The sequence below is a fragment of the Cherax quadricarinatus genome, chromosome 86 (assembly GCF_038502225.1).
Source record: "Cherax quadricarinatus isolate ZL_2023a chromosome 86, ASM3850222v1, whole genome shotgun sequence".
Lineage (NCBI taxonomy): Eukaryota > Metazoa > Arthropoda > Malacostraca > Decapoda > Parastacidae > Cherax > Cherax quadricarinatus.
The window spans coordinates 12742350-12756157 of NC_091377.1; the positions used below are offsets into that span (position 1 = coordinate 12742350).

At 39.9% G+C, this 13808-nt stretch overlaps 1 protein-coding gene across 1 annotated transcript in view; it reads right to left on the reverse strand.

The window, feature by feature from the left end:
• Positions 1-13808, reverse strand: part of LOC128703044 (protein FAM200C) — a 165282-nt gene that overhangs the window by 1402 nt on the left and 150072 nt on the right. The window contains exon 10 of the mRNA XM_070103649.1: positions 12914-13019. Within this exon, the coding sequence (XP_069959750.1) occupies positions 12914-13019 (106 nt within the window). The remainder of the gene's footprint in view (positions 1-12913; positions 13020-13808) is intronic.

Below are 13808 nucleotides of genomic sequence, written 5' to 3' on the forward strand. Positions count from 1 at the left end.
CGTCCACTCCCAAATATCTGAATACGTTCACCTCCTCCATACTCTCTCCCTCCAATCTGATATTCAATCTTTCATCACCTAATCTTTTTGTTATCCTCATAACCTTACTCTTTCCTGTATTCACCTTTAATTTTCTTCTTTTGCACACCCTACCAAATTCATCCACCAATCTCTGCAACTTCTCTTCAGAATCTCCCAAGAGCACAGTGTCATCAGCAAAGAGCAGCTGTGACAACTCCCACTTTGTGTGTGATTCTTTATCTTTTAACTCCACGCCTCTTGCCAAGACCCTCGCATTTACTTCTCTTACAACCCCATCTATAAATATATTAAACAACCACGGTGACATCACACATCCTTGTCTAAGGCCTACTTTTACTGGGAAAAAATTTCCCTCTTTCCTACATACTCTAACTTGAGCCTCACTATCCTCGTAAAAACTCTTCACTGCTTTCAGTAACCTACCTCCTACACCATACACTTGCAACATCTGCCACATTGCCCCCCTATCCACCCTGTCATACGCCTTTTCCAAATCCATAAATGCCACAAAGACCTCTTTAGCCTTATCTAAATACTGTTCACTTATATGTTTCACTGTAAACACCTGGTCCACACACCCCCTACCTTTCCTAAAGCCTCCTTGTTCATCTGCTATCCTATTCTCCGTCTTACTCTTAATTCTTTCAATTATAACTCTACCATACACTTTACCAGGTACACTCAACAGACTTATCCCCCTATAATTTTTGCACTCTCTTTTATCCCCTTTGCCTTTATACAAAGGAACTATGCATGCTCTCTGCCAATCCCTAGGTACCTTACCTTCTTCCATACATTTATTAAATAATTGCACCAACCACTCCAAAACTATATCCCCACCTGCTTTTAACATTTCTATCTTTATCCCATCAATCCCGGCTGCCTTACCCCCTTTCATTTTACCTACTGCCTCACGAACTTCCCCCACACTCACAACTGGCTCTTCCTCACTCCTACAAGATGTTATTCCTCCTTGCCCTATACACGAAATCACAGCTTCCCTATCTTCATCAACATTTAACAATTCCTCAAAATATTCCTTCCATCTTCCCAATACCTCTAACTCTCCATTTAAGAACAATATATTTCATCTTAAAAAGCAAAGTGAAGTTTAATACAAAACATTAGTTATCTGGAATCATTAGTAAAAAAATTTGCTTTCATTTTACTTAAGTGAAGCATTAATTCAGTGAGTAAATCAGCACAAAGATTGGTGGAGGCTTGATTATTTATCCATCTAATAATCTTCAGACATTACTAACTTAAGGTAATACAAAAATTATAATAAACATAAGGAATTTTAATTCCATGGGGAAGTGGAAAAATAATCCTTCCTCTGTAAGTCATGTGCGTCGTAAGAGGTGACTAAAATGCCAGAAGCAAAGGGTTAGTAACCCCAGTCTCCTAAATAAATTACTAAATGTAGAAAGCAGAAAAACTATACATTTCTTGTTTTTCAGGTCACTCTGCCTAGGTGGAAGACAGTGTTGTGTTAAAAAAAAAAAATAATTTTAAGTAGAATAAAAAATAGCAAACAGCACATACACACCTGGCTCACTGTTCATTTGTAAAAACAAAATCCTGGACCAAGCAGCACCAAGGTGTGGCTAACACTAGAAAACACCAATGCTACCTAATGATTTACTGGGGAGACTACTGTATAGTACTGTCAATTAGGAATTAGGTATAGCCATTGAAATCCTGCTGACTAACTAGTTGCCTGCTATGCGAGTCTTGGAAATATGAAAAGCCAATAGTTTCTGTGAAAGAGGATGAGAGGGGCAGCTACAGCCCTTCCCCTAGAATTTTGAGGCAAAAAAAAAAAAGTCTAACATATGCAAATAATAAATTGGAAATGTTACACAAATAACCAGCACATAGGAGAATGAGCTAATAAACTTACATTTAACAGTGACAAAACCTACTATATTATATTTGGTAGCACAGCAGGTGTTGCACAACTTAACATTAAGATCAACAACACTCTAATTGCCAGACATAATGAGGGCAAATTCCTAGGCCTATACCACAACAACACTCTGAATTTCAGCACCCATATCTAACACATAACAAAAAAAGTATCCAAAACGGTTGGGATCCTCTCCAAGATACGATACTACGTGCTGCAAAATGCCCTTCTCACACTATACCATTCACTCATTTATCCATACCTCACCTATGCTATTTGTGCTTGGGGATCAACTGCAGCAATACACCTAAAGCCAATAATTTTTTTTTTATTATTATCACACTGGCCGATTCCCACCAAGAGAGGATGGCCCGAAAAAGAAAAACTTACACCATCATTCACTCCATCACTGTCTTGCCAGAAGGGTGCTTTACACTACAGTTTTTAAACTGCAACATTAACACCCTTCCTTCAGAGTGCAGGCACTGTACTTCCCATCTCCAGACACAAACATCTCTATGACATTCCCCGTGTCCGACTAAACCTTTACAAAAATTCAATGTATGTCAAAGGCCCTAAAATCTGGAACACCCTACCTGAAAACTCTAGAACCGCAGACATATTCATCACCTTCAACACTATCGTTAGAAAACATCTTATCTCCCTGATACACCCCATCAACTACCTACATGAAAACCACCTGGTGGTTCACACTTACACTCACTCACTCACCCATTTGACCATAAACACAGAAATACGAATCTTAATCTTAAAATAATGAATCCTAACTAGTCATAAGTTTGCCTGTGATACTCCAATATAGAAACTATGTATTGTGCCAAAACAAAAGCATTCACACTGCTAAACTCACAAACTATAATTTAGTCACTTAGCCATAATACCAACTTACTCCATAATTTGTAATAATTTAGAGTTTAGAATTAATCTAAGTCTGCCCAAAATGCCTAGCCATGCTAGGTGTCCTAGTGGCCCCCTCTATAATTAGTATCGTATAACATGTAAACCACACAATATCCAAAATCTGTAAACCCCACATTGTAATCCTTATAGAGAATAAACTTGATTGATTGATTGATGATGTTTCAGTCTGATCTGGACCATTAACTAGTAACACACAAGTGTGAAAAGAAGGGAGCTGGTTATATATACTAGAGGGGGAGGGGCAGGGACAAAAGTAACAGAACAAGAGGTATAATACTACCACCTTTTGTTTTACTAGCATGCCCCCTTCCCTTTACTACCGTGCCCCCTTCCCTCTACTACCGTGCCCCCTTCCCTTTACTACCGTTCCCCCTTCCCTCTACTACTGTGCCCCTTCCCTTTACTACCATGCCCCCTTCCCTTTACTACCGTGCCCCCTTCCCTCTACTACCGTGCCCCTTCCCTTTACTACCGTTCCCCCTTCCCTCTACTACTGGGCCCCTTCCCTTTACTACCATGCCCCCTTCCCTTTACTACCATGCCCCCTTCCCTTTACTACCATGCCCCCTTCCCTTTACTACCATGCCCCCTTCCCTTTACTACCGTGCCCCCTTCCCTCTACTACCGTGCCCCTTCCCTTTACTACCGTTCCCCCTTCCCTCTACTACTGTGCCCTTTCCCTTTACTACCATGCCCCCTTCCCTTTACTACTGTGCCCCCTTCCCTCTACTACCACATCCCCTTCCCTCTATTACATTGCCCCCTTCCCTTTACTACCGTTCCCCCTTCCCTTTACTACTGTGCCCCCTTCCCTTTACTACCATGCCCCCTTCCCTTTACTACTGTGCCCCCTTCCCTCTACTACTGTGCCCCCTTCCCTCTACTACCATGCCCCCTTCCCTCTACTACCATGCCCCCTTCCCTCTACTGTGCCCCCTTCCCTCTACTGTGCCCCCTTCCCTCTACTGTGCCCCCTTCCCTCTACTACCACATCCCCTTCCCTCTACTACAGTGCCCCCTTCCCTTTACTACCGTGCCTGCTCCCCTCTACTACCATTCCCCCTTCCCTCTACTACCATGCTCCCTTCCCTTTATTACCGTGCCCCCTTCCCTCTACTACCATGCTCCCTTTACTACCATGCCTGCTTCCCTCTATTGCCGTGCCCACTTCCCTCTACTACCATGCCTCCTTCCCTCTACTACCATGCCTCCTTCCCTCCACTACCATGCCTACTTCCCTCTACTACCGTGGTCCCTTCCCACTACTAGTGTGCCCGCTTCCCATTACTACCATGCCCCCTTCCCTCTATTACTGTGCCCACTTCCCTCTATTACTGTGCCCGCTTCCCTCTACTACCGTGCCCCCTTCCCTCTCGTATAAATACTGGCTCGCTTCCCTTCGCACTTCTGTGTCACTAATTAATGCTCCAAGTTGGACCAAAATGTCATCATAAGTTTCATTTTCCTATGTGAGAGTTGTGTATATAATTATATTATATGCAAGTTTTTTTCTTGAATCCATAATTACCAACACTGTAACGTCAACTTATCTACATAACATGTGCATTAGATAACCCCTTTTATACTGTATAACAAGTGACAGTAATTAGTTGTGCAAAATAATCAAATAATACAGTTTTATTTGATCCCCCTTGCATTTCCAAAGGTACCAAATGTTATGAACTTGATATCTAAGTAAGACAGAAAAATTCAATTTCATTAAGGGAAGATATATGTGAAAATGCCAACAAAATCTCATTCTTAACCATTTGAGGGTTTCGGACGTACTAGTACAGCTTACGACCCAGGGTTTTTGACATACTAGTACGCCTAAATTCTAGCGCCCTCAAATCTAGTGGGAGAAAGCTGGTAGGCCTCCATATGAAAGAATGGGTCTATGTGGTCAGTGTGCACGGTATAAAAAAAATCCTGCAGCACACAGTGCATAATGAAAAAAAAAAAACTTTGACCGTTTTTTTGGAATAAAACAGAGATTTTGCACTGTATTTTCATATGGTATTTATTGATGTATTCTAGTTTTCTTGGTCTCATTTTATAGAATGGAAGGCATATCACAGAAATTGAGATGATTTTGACTGGTTTTACAATGAAAAGTACCTTGAAATTGAGCTCAAAGTAGCAGAAATGATCGATCTTTACCAAAGTTCAAAAGTAAACAAATCATGCCAAGCGTCCAATACACGTCAACTGGTGAGTCTAATATTCTTTTGCAAGTGCGCCAATATGATTCATACCATTTTTTACACTAATGCAGTAGTCTGCATAACAATAAATCTTCTATTTTTAGTGAGAATAAAAATTCAAAGTGGAAAGCAAAAGAATGTAAGAGGGGCCTTGAGACATGTCTAATGAACAGAGGAAATGTCATTTTAGTGCCAGGAATGTATTTCTTGTTTGTTCTGGACCCTATTCGGAAATTGGCATCTTTTGAAATTTGTGTGAAATTGGCAAAATTCCTAAATTCTGACCACTGTACTGGATAGTTGAAATTGGTAAATGGGTGGTTTCTTGTACTCATTCAATAGAAAAAATGGAGTTCTAGCGAAATATTTATGTTTTTTGTTGACTAGTACAGTGGAACTGGCCGAAAATGGGGTTCAAAGTGGGCAAAATCGCCGATCCGTAAACATCGCCGAGACCGCTAACTTCGCGAGAGCATAATTCCGCAAGTTTTCCATCAAATTTCATATTTTTGGTGTCATTATGATCGGGAAAAGATTCTCTATTTTTTCATAAGAAAAAATTATTTTTTTTTTTTTAAATTTGGCCGACCTTGAGAACAAGTCTCGGAGAGGGCCTGTCGACCCTCAAAGGGTTAACCTTTTGACTGTTTTGGTCATATATGTACGTCTTACGAGGTACTGTGTTTGACGTATATATATACTCATAAATTCTAGCGGCTTCAAATCAAGCAGGAGAAAGCTGGTAGGTCCACATGTGAGAGAATGGGTCTATTTTTGTATAGTATTTATGGTTGTATTCTCATTTTCTTGGTCTCATTTGATAGAATGGAAAACATATTATAGAAATAGAGGTGATTTTGATTGGTTTTACTGTAAAAAGAACCTTGAAATGGAGCTCAAAGTAGGGAAAATGTTTGATTTTTCCGATGTTCAAAGGTAAACAAATTATGTAATTGTCCAATAAATGTCCAACTAGCCATTCTAATATGTAGTCATGAATGGGTTGACATTATTTATACAATTATTACAATATTGCAGTAGTCTGCATAACAGTAAATCTTCTATTTTTTGTTTGAATAAAAATTCAAAATAGAAAGCAAGAGTAATATCAGAGGGGCCTGGAGATGTGACTGATGAACAAAGAAAATGTTATTTTAGAGCCACGAATGTCTGCATTGTTCATTCTGAAGCTCATTTTGAAATTGTCAGATTTTTTAATTTTCGTGAAATTGGCCAAATTGCAAATTTCTGACCACGTTATTGGGCAGTTGAAATCTGTAAATGGGCAGTTTCTTGTACTCATTTGATAGAAAAAAATGGAGTTCTAAAGAAATAGCTATAAGTTAGGTCCACCGGAACAATGGAATTAGCCGAAAATAGGGCTCAAAGTGGGTGAAATCACTGATTTGTAAACATTGCCCAGGTTGCTAACTTCGCGAGAGCGTAATTCGGTCAGTTTTCCATCAAATTTCATTTTTTCTGGTGTCATTACAATCGGGAAAAGATTCTCTATCATTTCGTAAAAAAAATAAACATTTTTTTTTTAAATTTTGCGACACCAGACACACCTCAGGATTGGGAGTTGCGACAGTCAAGGGGTTAACTGTTGGTTACCATTGTAAATGAGAGAAATCACAAAAAATAACCATAGAGAGCATGGTGGATTACATGTACAGTACAACATTTTGTGACTAAATGACACCTTTACTACAGAGTAACCATAAGTCAACACACTATTAACATTGAGATGTTAGGTGTAAATTTCAGAATTTGCAGCAAGTTACCCTATATATGTTATGGAAATGTTTACGCCAAATATACAGTATAAATACGTCTTATTAACCCTTGCGCCACTGTGTCTGACATATTTATACGCACAAATTCTAGCGGCTTCAAATCAAGCGGGAAAGGCCTGGTAGGCCTACATGAGAGAGAATGGGTCTCAGTGGTCGGTGTGCACCCTGTGAAAAAAATCTGGGACCCAGCGGTGCATTGTGGGAACGCCATCTTGTTAGTCCATTTTCACCATGCCTCTCGGTAAGAAGTTCCTCACTCCTCGGCGGATTGGAGGTCTTTTGTTCCCAAGTGATAGCTCTAACAGCGATGAAAATGTCAGTGACAGTGAATTCCAGGGTTTTGAAGTGAGTGTTACCGGAAAAAGTGCCCAGGATAACGTAATTAGTGATGAAAACCCAGATGACCCACAACCTTCCACCTCTGGTGCTGGGCCGGCTTGTTCACGTTCACGTTCGCCTGTACCAGGACGAAAGAGGAAACTATTTGGTCGTGTACAACACCCAGATGTTAGCAGTGAATGTGATAGTGATAGTGATTTCAAGGTCATTGAAAGCAGTTCTAGTGACAGTGAGGGTGAATATTCCCCAGTGAAGCGGCAGTATGTGCGACGTAGCATGCGGTCTGGTAGTGTTTCATATGCTGTTCCAAGGGGAAGGAGAAACTCTGGGAGCACATCCCGTGGCCCTACACCACGACCTGATAGTGAAGATGACGATATTGTTACAATGGGTATGAATGATGCAAGTGAGGGAGAAGGCAGTGGTGGTGATAGTGATGGTGGCACGGCCCATGTGGCACCAGCAGCGGGCCACGCTACTACCCACGCTGCTGACTCTGCACAACAACCAGCCTCACCCGACCCCACACTCCCACAACCTGCACAACCACAACCACGGTACAATATCCAGAACCCACCAGCAGACCGCATCTGGGATTGGCAGGACGGTGACGAGTTTGTTCCCAGTCCCCATGACTTTGATGAAACACAAAGTGGAATAAAGCCATCATGTCCACTTGGGAACAATGCTAGTGAACTGGACTGCTTTGAGTTATTCTTCGATGAACCCCTGATGGACATCATTGTCAGGGAAACAAACACATACTATGATTACACCATGGCAAATACAATTCTCTCACCAAAATCACGGCTACACCAGTGGAAGGAGACAACTGTGGCAGAGATGTACCTGTTTTTTGCCACAATAATGCTTATGCCACATGTGTATAAGCACACTGTCACCACATACTGGGCAACAGAATGCCTGATTTCAACTCCAGGTTTTAGTGACATTATAGGTGTCAATCGTTTCCTGATACTGTTACATATGTTACACTTTTCAGACAAAACCAGGCCTGACAGAACCGACAGGTTATATAAGATCAGAAATGTGTTTATGTACATGAAACAAAAGTGCTGCATGTATTTTTATCCCTTCAGGAAGCTTGTTATTGATGAGTCCTTGATTTTATTCAAAGGAAGACTCTCATTCAAGCAATATATACCAAGCAAGAGGAAACGCTTTGGTATAAAGTTATTTGTACTGTGTGATTGCAGAAGTGGTCTAGTTTTGGATATCATTGTGTACACTGGCAGTAATACTTTGAGAGATACCATGAAGTTATTGGGTATCTCTGGTGATGTGGTTCGAACAATGATGGAACCATATCTTGGTAAGGGGCATATGTTATTTACTGATAACTGGTACACAAGCCCCTTACTCGGTGATTTCTTGCGAGTGAGCTTGACAGACGTGTGGGGCACAGTGCGTGGTAATCATAAACATATGCCAAGGTTCGACACTGGCACTCGCAGAGGTGAGGTGCAAGCCTTTACTGCCAATGACATCATGGCATTTCGGTGGCATGACAAACGTGATGTCACATTGTTGACATCAGTTCACCCAAACGAAATGGCACACAGTGGCAGGCACAACAGAGAGACCAATGAACCCATTCTAAAGCCTGCAGCTGTCATGGACTACAACCTCAATATGCGCTTAGTGGACAAATGTGACATGCAGATTGGGTTTGCAGATTGTGTACGCAAGAGTTATAAGTGGTATATAAAACTTTTTTTCCATCTTGTTGATATCTCTATGCTAAATGCTTATAACATATACAAGTTGAAGACCAACAAAACACCAAAATATGGTGAATTTTGTTTGTCAGTAATCAGACAAATAATCACAAAGTACCAAGGAGCAACGCCTACAATAGACCAGCGCCCACAAAATTACCAACACACGCCATCTCGTTTCAGGCCTGGTGATCACTACCCCATACAACTGCCTCCTACTACTGCCAAGAAAAATGCTCAGAAGAGGTGTTATGTATGTACACATACCACAAAACGCCCACAAACACGCAGAGACACTCGTTTTATGTGTGAGGAGTGTAAAGTGCCCCTCTGCATATACCCATGTTTCAAAGAGTTCCACAAGCTGCAGCAGTTCTAGGAATGTGTTCAGTGACTGTACATATGTATATATATTATGGAACAATAGTAATAAACATTGTTTTGTATTGTTTGTTTGTGTAAACAAAGTGTATACACAAACTAATAGTGATAAAGTTTGTTCTGTTATTGTGTTGTAAACAATGAGTAATTTGAACAATGACCTTACATTGTGTGAGTATATTTGAACAATGCACCTTACATTGGTCTCACAGGCCACATAAGTTACTTGGAAAAGAAAAATATTGAAAAATGGAAGAAACTTTTGAATTAGAGTAAATAAAAGAATACCGGGTGGGTGGCAGTCGCCGCTGTTGCCGTACGCACGTCACTTTCTGCAAACTTTGTGGCTCTATATCTCGGTAAGTACTGATGGCAAAAAATTTTTTTAGGCTTAAAACACTCAGAAAAATATTCCTAACATTTTCATAAGAAAAAATAATTTTTTTTTCCGAATATTTTGTGACATAGAATGACAGTTTCAGAAAGGGGCCTGCGACAGTCAAAGAGTTAAACAAATATGTGAAGAACAAACATGAAAATAATTACAATATGCAAATTATTTACAATTAATACTTTATTCTAGGTACTTAAAAATAATAATTACCTCATATAAATGCTGAGATGAATATTAACCCTATGAGGGTCTGTGCCGTAGATCTACGGCTTTACGTTGAGGGTCCAAACCGTAGATCTACGTCATGAGGTCAGCTCACTCTGATAAGCTGTGAGCGGTAAATTTGGGCCTAGATTTGAGAGAATATATCTATGTGGTATGTGTGCACCACATAAAATAAATCCTGCAGCACACAGTGTATAACGAGAGAAAAAAAAAACGAGACCGTAATTTTCGATTAAAACAGCGATTTTGCAGTGTTTTTTTCATATTTTTTATAGTTGTATTTGCGATTTCTTGGTCTCATTTGATAGAATGGAAGATATATTACAGAAATAGAGATGATTTTGATTGGTTTTAGTACTGAAAATGGCTTGAAACTGAGCTCAAAGTAGCAGAAATGTTAAATTTTTGCTGATGTTCAAGAGTAAACAAATGACCTCACACGTCTAATACACGCCAGCTGGTGGGTCTAATATATTTTCACAAATGTGGTAATATTATTTATACAATTATTACAATATTGAATAACAGTAAATCTTCTATTTTTTTGGTTTGAATAAAAACTCATTATGTGAATAAAAAATAAAAATGGAATTCATTAGTAAAGCCTGAAAACATAACTAATGAACAGAGGAAATGTTAGTTTAGTCCCAGGAATGTCTGCATTGTTTATTCTGGACCCTATTTGGAAATTGGAGTATTTTGAACTTTGCATTAAATTGGCCAAATTACCAACTTCCGATCAATTTATTTTGTAGTTGAAACAGTTGACTTGGCGAATTCTTGTGCTCAATCAATAGAATAGAAGTAATACTAGTGAAATAGCTAAGAATTTGGTTGACTGGAATAATGTAATTGGCCTAAAATGGTAGTCAAAGTAGGCAAAATCGCCGATGCGTAAATATCGCTGACACATCAAAATTCGCGAGAGCATAATTTTGTGAATTTTCCATCAAATTTTGTACTTTTTGTTTTATTACCTTCAGAAAAAAAATTCTCTACCATTTCATAAGAAAAAAATAACAAAATTATTTTTTGAAAATCCTTGGACACTGGTGCACACTGAAATTTGGCCTCTGGACCCTGAAAGTGTTAAATAAATATGTGAAGAAAAGCAAACATAAAAATAAAAGAAAATGGATAAGGGGAGAATCCTTTTAGTATATTTGTTGTATGTGGTTCAGGGGATCATGACCCTTCTGGCCTGGAGTCAGATCAGGCCTTTAAAATTAGAAAGGAAAAGTTACAGCAATGAGAACTACTGTATAAAGAAACACACAAGAAATCAGAGACGAGAGTACATGAAGGCCCCATTTGTACAGCTCTTAGGGCTCCAACCCCGTACGGTAAGTGAAAATTGCCAGCGGGTGGAAAAGAGTGCTTTTTCATTGTCGAATGTATCTAAAACGCCTGATAACATGTTTACTCCATAAGTGATCAATACAGCCAGGTACAAAAAAAAAAATGAAATATATACAGTACATACAATACTTACCTTAAAGTATGGTGCCAGTCACCCTTCCCTTATACCACTGTTGTGAGAAAATGGCAAAAAAGTGGTAAAAGGACTGAACATAACAATCAATAGCTCAATTGAAAGCTAATGACAATGCGAAACACTGAAAACAGGTGCTGTATATGCTGGTTCCTCTTGTACAGTGGACCCCCGGTATTCGATGGCATCGGTATTTGATAAATCCAGTTTTCGATGCATTTTAACGCAAAAATTTTTCCTCGGTATTCGATTGAAAACCCAGTATTCGATACGATTTGTACGAGACCTGTCCACGTGTGGCCTGAACTGCTCCGTGTGTGCTAGTGTTTACAAGCCAGCCAGTGTGCGCGCATCTAAGGATACATTCGGTACATTCCATATTATCCATATTATCACTGTGTTTGGTGCTTGTTTCTGCAAAATAAGTCACCATGGGCCCCAAGAAAGCTTCTAGTGCCAACCCTTTGAGAAAAAAGTCGCTAATGACTTATGAAATGAAGAAAGAGATAATTGCAAAGTACGAAAGTGGAGTGCGTGTGTCGGAGCTGGTCAGGTTGTATAATAAACCCCAATCAACCATCTCTACTATAGTGACCAGGAAAACGGCAATCAAGGAAGCTGTTCTTGCAAAAGGTGCAACTGTGATTACGAAACAGCGACCACAAGTGTTAGAAAATGTTGAGAGATTGTTACTGGTGTGGATAAATGAAAAACAGATAGCAGGAGATAGCATCTCTCAAGCGATCATTTGTGAAAAGGCTAGGCAGTTGCATGATGATTTGGTAAAGAAATTGCCTGCAACTAGTGGTGATGTGAGTGAATTTAAGGCTAGCAAAGGTTGGTTTGAAAGATTTAAGAATCGTAGTGGCATACATAGTGTGATCAGGCATGGTGAGGCTGCTAGTTATGTTGTGCGACAGAAGTCCAGTGACTCTCAAGCTGGTCCTAGTGGCATTAAAAGAAAAATGGAAGTAACCCCAGAAAAGGACTTGCTACCTCAAGTCCTAATGGAAGGGGATTCCCCTTCGAAACACTAACACCTCTCCCCTCCTCCCATCCCAATCATCACCAGATCTTCATTAAAGGTAAGTGTCAATTATTTTATTGTTATTGTAATTATTCTATTACATTAAACTTAATATTTCATGTAGTAAAAATTTTTTTTTTTCGTACTTTTGGGTGTCTTGCACGGATTAATTTGATTTCCATTATTTCTTATGAGGAAAATTGATTCGGTTTTCGATATTATTGGTATTCGATGAGCTCTCAGGAACAGATTAATATAGAGTACCAGGGGTCCACTGTATACTGAATGTAAGTAGAAGTTTCCTCTCTGCCACCTTGCTACCAGTATCAGTCAACCAAGATAGTATTTACCAAGCAATACCTCATGTAACACAAATTTAACTATATTGCTATAAAAATTTGATACTTTTGCTGAGATACTCACTCCATGGCAACTAGAGTCAGGATGGCGAGGATCCTCATCATCTGAGTCACCAGCTTCACGGAGACTCTGGAGTAGACCATCCTCCTCCAAAACAGGTTGCAGCCACCTGTTAAATTTGACAAGCCAATGGAGATTAAATTATGCAATGGAAAAAGAGTAAGTCAAGACTGAACCTTTGGAACACAATTATTTTCTTTTAACACATCAACCATCTCTCACTGAGGCAAGGTTCCTAAAAAAGAGGAAAACATGTTCATCATCATTCATTCAATCACTGTCCTGCCAGAAGCATACTGACATCATGGTTCACATGGCCCTCCGAACTGTAACATCCTCACCCTTTCTTCAGGGTGTAGGCACTACACTTCCCACCTCCAGAACTCAAGTTCTAGAATCTAGATAATTAGTATCATCTAAATCTCTTCATGTTGCCTTGTTCGTATTCCAACAGCACATCTGTAGGGTCAAACCAACAGAGGAGCACACTAAATCAGCCACTACTGACCAAAGGATAGTTAAGAAACACAAATAACCCGCACATAGGAGAGAAGAGCTTACAACAACATTTCGGTCCGACTTGGACCATTTACAAAGTCCCACTAACGAAAAGGAGAGAGGGAGGGGTATATATAGCCATGAGGTGGTAGTAGAAGTGGTGGAGGTAGAAGCTAGTAGTAATGGTGGGGGAGGTAGTAAGGAAGAGGAGAAGCCTGTCAAATACTAAGAGGAGCACTGCAAGGGAGCAAGGTGCCCACAGAGGGTAAGAGCAAGAACACAGAGGATGGGGGGAATAAATAAAGAAGGAAATACACAAGGCAGAAGAAAGACAACCCAAAAGAGAAAAAGGAAAGAGGAAAGGGGAAGAGGGAGAAGAAGCAAAGGAGGAATCAGGTTA